Source organism: Falco punctatus (assembly GCF_963210335.1).
Source record: "Falco punctatus genome assembly, chromosome: 6".
Lineage (NCBI taxonomy): Eukaryota > Metazoa > Chordata > Aves > Falconiformes > Falconidae > Falco > Falco punctatus.
In genome coordinates this window covers 1301362-1310232 of record NC_137585.1, presented here as the reverse complement: position 1 = coordinate 1310232, position 8871 = coordinate 1301362, and the positions used below count along the sequence as shown (strand labels likewise).

Here is an 8871-nt window from a genome sequence, read left to right as displayed (position 1 = left end):
AACTAAGCATCTTTTACAAGGCTGCAGGAGCTGCACCTGCGTTCTTGGCACCTTTATGAAGTCTTACACGCTTGCTTACCATTTACAAGAAGGGAACTGGGACACGAAAGGACAGCCATTTGGTTTCCACTTGTACAAACAAAATACCTTCACTGGGCAGTCATCTGCTATCACTGACTAGTTCAGGTCCCTTCAAGAAGAATGTGCTGTATGTATTCTATATTGTTACTGTCCGCTTCAAATATTCCGTGTGTTCCTCTTTGTGCAAGAGAGAACAATTATTTGGGGAGCCCTTGAGTCAGGAATAATTGTATGACCTGCATTAACATCATCAAAAGGGTCATAGGTTATTAGAAAGTCTTGCTTGCCTGTTCTAGGTCCAGTGTATTCTGGCTGCATTTAAGTGAAGAATTACTTTTTGTGAAGAACCGCCTGTCTCTGATTAAAAAAAGGAGGGAAAGCAACAGTGAAATGGCATTCCAGAGCACTGGTGTGTTGCAGAGGACAACCTAATGGTTTTTACCCTACAGATGCTAGTGAGATGAGAAGGTCCAAGCTAAGGGCACAGAGGTGACTATTTTGAGGAATACAGCTGTGTATTCCTGTGCTATCAGGTTTACTATTCAGAGGCAGGTGAGTATGAGAAAGTCAGTCTGGTATTCCTGCTCTCTGCTCCTGAGCTCTTTTTTCCAAAGGTCATTTAGGTTTATGTGCATTTCCCTCCCTTTAAATAATCATCTGTGCTTTCATGATGCTAGCCCACTTAAAAGATCATCTGCCTCAAGTTTTAGAAGTGGCAGACCCAGTAATACCTGCGAAGCGAAGCGCAACTCCCAACAGTCCTATTGCTGGCACTCGTCCCAGAAGTCACGTACTGTTCATGCTGAACAGCCTGCAGCAACTGGAGGCAGCGGTTTTCCTCCTCCTTTCAGTTCATTGGGAAGGAAATGCAGATTGGAACTGTCAGATTGAAACTGTGTTATTTCCCAGGACTGCTTGCTAACTGGCCCTGGGGACTCCAGGAACAGAAGAGGCATGCATATGGGTTTGACAGATTTTAGTTTGTGAACTTCCTGACAGTGGGAGGCAGATTTTTTTTTTTTTTTTGAAACTTTCCTGATTAGTTTTTGTTGTACTACTAAAAATTAGCACTATTGCTGAATAAATTAAAAGCCCTACAAAAATGCAGAGCAAATTTGGCTTTATACCTGGAAAAGAGAAGCAATAAGTTATCAAGTGCAATCCTCTAGTACTTTGTCCTTTATCCTAGAGCTAGAAAATAGCTGCTGCGGTCCGTCTTCCTGTGGATTGCATTTCTGGGTGCCACTCATACTGGCAAGACCTAAGCAATCAAACAAGTTGTACAGTTATTCCAGCAGAGAAGTTAAAACCTCCAGGTGATGCCACGACCTGTCACCAGAGTCTCTGTAAGGCAACAATTGCAAGTATGCCATCAAATCAAGGAGAGCAGGCTTCCACAGATCTGTCCACTCATTTAGCACTGAATGCAAGTCACGCTTAATTCCACTGCAGGTATGTGAACCAATCTGCCGTGAACAGCTCTTTTTCTCTCCCACACCAGCGGGCACACACCAGACAGGAACCAAACAGAAAAATCTTCCCAAACTGTGTGCCTGTGCTCAGGTACGTATTAAATGTGACCAAAAAGGAGAATGTGCGCTTCAGACAGTATTTCAGGGTACCATGAAGAGCAACTTATGATTTGATTTATGCTTGGTGGTGTCAGAGCTTAAACCCATGCATCTCAAAAGGTCCCCCTTTCAGTAAGCACCTCCAAGTGCAATCTGAACAGAACTGGCCGGTACCTCATCTAGTTTTGCAGATAAAACTATTTGGAATCATCCAGCTGGTAAAGTATTTCGACTAAAGATACATTTCAAATAAAGATACATAAAATACCACTTAGAAAGCGACACCTCAGAGCAGCAGTGGTCACCAGTTTTCCATTTTACTTAAATTTCTATAAGGTTTATGCTGTTTACTCAAAAACTGCACTCTGGTCCAGGGGTTTGACACAAGCTCCATGCAGAAGTCCTATATCCCTTCTTCTATCACTGGTATCTCCACCATTTCAGTATCTACCATAAAAACTGCGCGTCACTGCACACCTTTGTGTTTTCTTTCAGCTTCCACACAGGCTCCAGAGTCTCGAATAAAAGCCTGAGCCACTGGGCGTTGTGCAGTCCCCAGCACGCTCCCAACTGCTGCAGTACTTTCTTTGCAAGTAGCTGGGTGCTAGGAAAGTGATGTAAATCTTTCTCAGAGAGGCAATGAAAGAAATCACGTCTTTCCTAGTGTGATGGCTTCCAAGAAAGCACTCCTAAACACAGACAACGGTTAAAAAACCAGCACACGTTTCTGGCCCAAGCAGCCAGCCTAGCTGCCTGGAGAACTTCACAATACGCCTCGGGTCACCCGGTGAGCTCACAGCTTCCACCTTCAGCCTTAACAGTGCCTGATGGAAGGAACGTACCAAGCCCTTAAACACTCTTTCATTTTCTTTCTCCCATTTGGTTTGGGCTGCAACGCCATTCAAAAAAATCTAATTTTCAATCTCATACTGTATGTCATACTGCTGTACCTCTTCCAGAAGCAACAAACTTCCTAATGCAACGATCCACCTGACAACCTGAGCGCTGCCTCAGAAGAGCCGCAGGAGCCCTACGGACATTGCCAAGCAGTACACAGAGATCTTGTTTATCTTCCTACTAAGACTCGGTTATCTGAGAAAAGACCTTTATGTCTACTGGCTAAAACTGGTGTGGGGAAGCGCTAATGATGTGTTATAACAATTCCAGAGGCAAAGAAACCATACTGGAAGGCATGGGGAATTACTTCAAGCTTGCCCAGAGATGCAAACTGCACAGAGGTAAAAGCTGTTCTGGAAATCCTCAGAGCAGCAGCAGTCTCGCCAGCAGCACCATCACGTGTAGGACTGGCTGGCGCGATTTGGTTCTTCAACAGTCTCAGTGCTGACAGTTAAAAGGAACGCAGGTTCAAGAACACGTATGTTTTCCAGGGTCATTGCCTTCCTCTCCTCCTTTAAGATTAAGTGAAGGGACTTTGGCCACCAGTATTTAGTTGCCATCAAGGCATCCACACAGGCATTTAAGTCCAGTGAAGTCTCGAGGCAGCAGCTGCCTCAAATGACTGTGTGTGGCTTCTTCCCTGGAGCCCCAGGCACCAGCCCTGACTCAGTTACTGAGCTTTCAGTAACCAGCCCCATCATCCGTGGTACCCTCCTGAATCCCAGAGGGTGACCCTGCCTGCAGTGTTCCACTGGGAACTTCACCAGCAGAAAGAACAACAGCTCCCGCCTGCTGCCCGCGCAAACATGCAACTTAAAAGGCATTCTAGCTCTGTGGGCAGTCCTGCATCTTCGTCTCCTTAACACCCAGTTTAAAATTAGTGTTCAAACCTGAGTGTAATAGTTCCACCTTATTACTGATGCCGCAAGCAGCAGTCAAGAGATTCTTCGTTCTCAGAAATCTTTTCACCTTACCAGCCTGTGGGGTTTCTGGAAGGTGCTTAGATCAGATCTCCACAACCAGACAGAAACAAATGCATTCATTTCAATTTTCAGAATAAGATAAAAACACGTGAGATCACTTTTCTGGCACTACACACCACATGGCAGAGCTAAGAGAAGAACCCCAGAGCTCCAGGAGCTCCCTGGCCCATCCTCTGAGAGCACACTGCCTCCTACTTACACACAGAACAGATCATCCAAAACAGCGTGACCTTCACACGAGTGGAAGCTAGAGGCATCCTCTGAGAGTTCCTGTTCCAGCAGCAGCACATCCCTCAGGAAAGCAGAGAATATTGGTTTCAGTGTTTCTAGCAAGGGACATTAACCCTTGTTACTCTCACGTCAGCCTATAAAAGTGCCTCATTTCTCATCCAAATGGAACTTACAACCTTTTTACAGTCGTTGCTGTTGCCAGTTTTTTTACCATCCCTCTTAAACTGCTGCTAGCAACGCTGAGAGTGCTCCTGTAAGAGTTTCAACAATGCCAAATACGAAGTTAATATAAATTTCTCATTTCTGCTAAAGACTTCTTTTGGCACCTGTGAGCATTATACTAGCCAGACAGCCTCGTTAGGAAGCAGTGTTCAAGCGATAACATACAACGATCCTCATACTTTCAGCACCATTTTTCCTCCAAAACAGAGTCCTTCACCTTGTCCTGAGTGTTATTTATTAGAAGGGTAATGTTACACTACACGTTTAGCTCTATTAAAATGCAAATAGTTTACCCGCCCTTGGCTTACCACGTAATTCTGATCAGTCTGCACCAGTGAGCTGTTCCTTTCACAGTTCACAAGTCTGATCTCCCTTCCATACTCATATAATCTGCAGCCTTTGTTAGAAGGAGATTTTGTTTCTTTTCAGCTGAGTAGTAAGGTTAAGTAAAGCAAGGCCAAGAACTGGTTGCTGGAAGATCCTGATGGAAATACACTCAATTAAGCACCATTTAAAATTAAATTGAGACCTATGAGTTAGCCACATTTTAATCCATTTAATGTGTGCCATGTTGACTTTTGTATTCTTTTAGTTTTCAGTCAAAATATTATGCAGTACCAGTCAAATACCTTACACAGTCTAAGTATATATGACAACAATATTACCTGTGTCAACCAGGCCTGTCACTTCAAACAAACATACCAAGTTTAAAGATTTATACTTATCTGCTCTGAATTCACATATCCACAGCAAAAGTAACAAACACTGGCCAGGCTCCTTACACAGGAAGGCACACCATTCAGCTTAAATGGACTCTCTTTTTAATTCACTCATTTAGAGGCAACTGTCATTATTTTCTTGGGGGGGCAGGGAAGGGAAACGCCAATGCACCACATTGTTTTCACTAGCCTGGAAGAGAAAACACTTATATATATATAGATATATAGATATGTATATATATACACACATAGGCATGTGTGTATATATATACGTGTGTGTGTATATATGTATATATACACACTAGTGTATATATACACAGAATATACATATATGAATATACAGAATATATGCACACACACTTTGCTCAGATTTGTTTACAAAATATGGAGCATTTTTATACCATCCAATAAGAGGTACATGATTTTAAACAAATCTTATAGAAATGACATGTTATTGGAAATTTACACGTAAAAAAATCCAGCACAAAAAAATCCAAAAGCTAAAACAAGATTTTGCTACTAATCAGTGCTTCTATCACCCTTCAAGAAAAGAGAAACACAGTTATTTATATGTGATGTAAAGGCAACATTGAGGGGTTTTTTTGCTTTTTTTTTTTTTAAATTAACCACCAAATTTAACCCCCTAAAATTACAAAGAATCGAAGTCCATTTACAGATCAAGTGCAGTAAACTAAATGTTCCTTCAGCACAAAGCAGCACTAGAGAAAATAACCGGGAGAGGGAAGGTGGAGGCCAACCAGCTTAGCTAGGGAGGCAGCAGGTGGCTTCTGCGGTGGCCACACAGAGTCAGAGTCTCCATCCTGAAGCACAGACAGAACTGAAGACTGCATTTAAATAATGGTCACACAGAGCTGATGTTCAGGCCCTTGCCTAGCTTCTTTCAGCAGTTTAAGTGATTTTTATATTTTGATTATTCTGTATCCAATGGGCTGTTTTTGCTTGTGCAGTGGCTTGTCACTGAGAGGAGTCATTAGGAGGATCTTGCAGACCTGCCACTAATGCTGACCGCAGGTACATGACGCTGCTGTTGTCAGTGGCGATTTTGAAATGTTTACGCTGGACAAATGTGTGTTCCAAGCATCCAAAATGGCTTGAAAGAACATAGCCCGATGCAGGGGGGGAGCGGACAGCCTGGAGAACCCACTGCATTTACAGAAATGGAACCGCCACTTCTGATCAGGCGGCGTCTCCCCAGTCGTGTGAAGGGTTTGGTGTCAGTGTCAGCTGAACTCGGTGAGGAGTGGCCGGCCTTTGCATCAGATGTCTGTGATCCAAGCAGGTTGCGGAGCCAAGAACATGCTGCTAGCAGAAGGGCAGTCTACAGCTGCGGATGGCAGCTGTCATGCAGTCAGCGATGCCTTATAGATGTCACCTGTAGGAACCATGCCTTCCATGCTAATTCACCTGAAGTCCCATAAACAGCAGAAGGGAAAAATGAAATGAAAGGGCCAGGCAGATCCGGGTGGAATATTACTATCCTTTGAATGTAGTGTCATTTTAGTTGTTAAATAAGGGACTTGGACCAGGAGGATTCTATTTGATCAGGTGAGCTGGAGAAGAAGCTCTTGTCTCGTGAAAATGAAAAGGAGATCTAACGCTCCTTGTGCTAGGCTTTACAAATTAAGATTTCTGTATTCAGAAGGTAATTTTTCAGAAGATAAATCTGTTCAAGTCACACTGTGTAAAAATGTAAAGAGGCAGACAGGAATTTTTCAGCCATAACTACAATACCAAGGACCAGGTTCTGGAGCATGAAGTCAGAAAGGGCTTGATTTGTAAGGAAGGCCCAGCTGGATCATGCTGTGCTGGCAAGCAGAAGTAGGGGTAGTTTCTCTGTTCTAAAAGCTGGTCTGGAAAGTCATGTCTGGGGAGGTGGTGAGAGAGTGACCTATTCACAGGCTCTTTTTTTGTGGATGGAGAGGAAAAACTGGGAACGTATACAAATCTCCACAGTGGTCTGCAATCCAGCTTGGGAGCTCAGTGTTGAGAAGAGACGGGGCCAGATGTGGTCAGTACTCTCAAGAACCAGAAAACACATCCATTGCAGCCTGTTGTTGCAGGGGACAGAGAACTTATTCCATTATTTGTAACATGTTCCATATGCCAATAACCCCAGCTGGCACGTACAGCAAAGTAGATGCATTGCCATGTGAAGATTTAACACATCTCTCATAGCCATCCAAAGAGGCATCCAGGGAAGAATACGGGGAATGAATTCAGCTACGTTCTCAGAAAGTCTGAATGTCTCCCTGGACTGCAGGCACACACTGCAGCAAATACAAGAGAAAGGCAGTCTTATCTTGGATGCCAGGAGCGTGGGGGCCAGTGGAGAGGGATTATTTTCCTGTAATAGGAGAGGGAGTATCTTAAAGTGTAGAAAGGTGCCTTGACTCCACAAAGATGACAGTGGAGAGGTTCAGAATCTAGAGGAGAAGGGTGATTCTGGTGACCCCTTGCCAAGGAGGGGGCATCCTGCCATGGAGAGCCAGAAGTTTTCCAGACGTATGTAAGAGCATGTGCACAAGGCAAGCGAATGAGCGCAAACAGGGTTATGGAAAACATTGAGAGAATCACTCCACGGGTGGCTTGTGGCTCGACAACAGGATTGGCTAGGTAGAGGAGCACACAGCACAGGGGCACCTCAGAGCTGGAAGCCTTCCATGGGAGCCTCACACTGCTGGAAGATGTACTGTTGCTGGTTGATATCCACCTGTGGGGCAATGCTGCTGTCTTCATCCTCTGTTCCGAAGTAGTGCTCAATCAGATCAAAGGCCTTCTGATAAATCTCTTGATTCTCATGGCTCTGCAGGAATTCGATCTTGTCCAGACCTGGAGAGAAAAGAAGCACATAGAAGTTACAGCTTGGTGAGAGCATATGCCCCTGATCATTTTCAGCCTGCTGTGAACATCAAGTTCCACGAAAATTCTCTCCCACGTTCAGAAAGAACGCGTTCCTCTGTGGAGACCCTCACCCAGCCTGTACTCTCCACAACCAAGAGAAAACAGGTTGAACTACAGAGTTCCCTGTAACTGTGTGATGTGCCTCAGGTTGTGTCTCTCTCTCTCCCCTTTCTCTCAAAAAATGAAATCAACAAGCTTGCATGTGTAAAGAACAAGGCTTCAAAGACACTTTCTGAAGAGATTTTCAGGACCATGTTTCCTGAAAGTGTGTTCACAGTGCTTTGATAGCAAGGCCGATGACTACAGAATCACACAACTGCAGGTTGGAGGAGACTGCTGGCAATCCTCTAGTCCAGCCGGCAGCCCAGCCCAGCACCACTGCCAACACCAGACTGGGTCAGCTGTGTCTAGCCAAGACTTAAAACTTCCAAGGATGGAGACTCCATTAACCAACCTGCATCACATGTGCATACAATACAAGATATACACTCATGCAACCAGCTTTTGGGCAGACATTAAGCAGACGAGCAAATCTTGCTTAATGTATCAGGCCTTGTAGCCAGAAACAAATGCAAAGAACACAGCAACCTAAACTATCTCTGACACCTGGGAATGATGCTATAATGAAATTCAAGCCTTAGCTGCTCTAGTAAATCTCTAATATCGGGAATGGTAGTGGTTTTCTTGTCTGCTCCTTTAACTATGTATAAAGACTAGAGGAAACAATTCTCTCATACTCCGTAGGCACTTCTGCAACACTGACGTGAAAAGGGAGGTTAAAATCTCGAAGCAGGCAAGAAAATAAATCCTGTTCTGGTACAGCTCTTCCCTGGAAGTCAAGGTAACCATGAAGGGAACCATGGTTCAAGAAACCATGTTCAGTGATACATACTCCTATACTGCTCTTGATAACTCATTATTTTTCTGAATAAGTATTTGCCAATCAACAAGGAAACTAACCTTAAGAGCAACAGTACCTCAGAACTGGGGTGAAATCATGCTGGTACATGCCAGAACCTCAGCACAGCAAAGGCAAACAAGGAAGTTGTGGCTGCTGCCAGAATTCTACAGGGCAGCAGAGAGGGAAGGGAAAGGTCCGAAACCTGAGTGACAGAGCGCTTTTATCTGCTGTGGAGGGGGCAGATACTGAGGCAGAATGACACCCAGAAGGCTCCCTCAGGGTCAAAGGAAAAGACTTATCAAAGAACAGTTAATTTTCAGGTAATAGTGATGAGGCAATGGATA

At 44.2% G+C, this 8871-nt stretch overlaps 1 protein-coding gene across 2 annotated transcripts in view; it reads right to left on the bottom strand.

Annotated features, from left to right (window-relative positions):
- Positions 1–4526: 4526 nt before the first annotated feature.
- The window catches only part of KPNA1 (karyopherin subunit alpha 1), a 54263-nt gene continuing 49918 nt past the window's right edge, over positions 4527–8871 (bottom strand). For both annotated transcript variants that reach the window (XM_080390949.1, XM_080390950.1), the window contains exon 14: positions 4527–7554. In XM_080390949.1, coding sequence (XP_080247075.1) covers positions 7367–7554 — 188 coding nt within the window. In that variant the 3' untranslated portion in view covers positions 4527–7366. The remainder of the gene's footprint in view (positions 7555–8871) is intronic.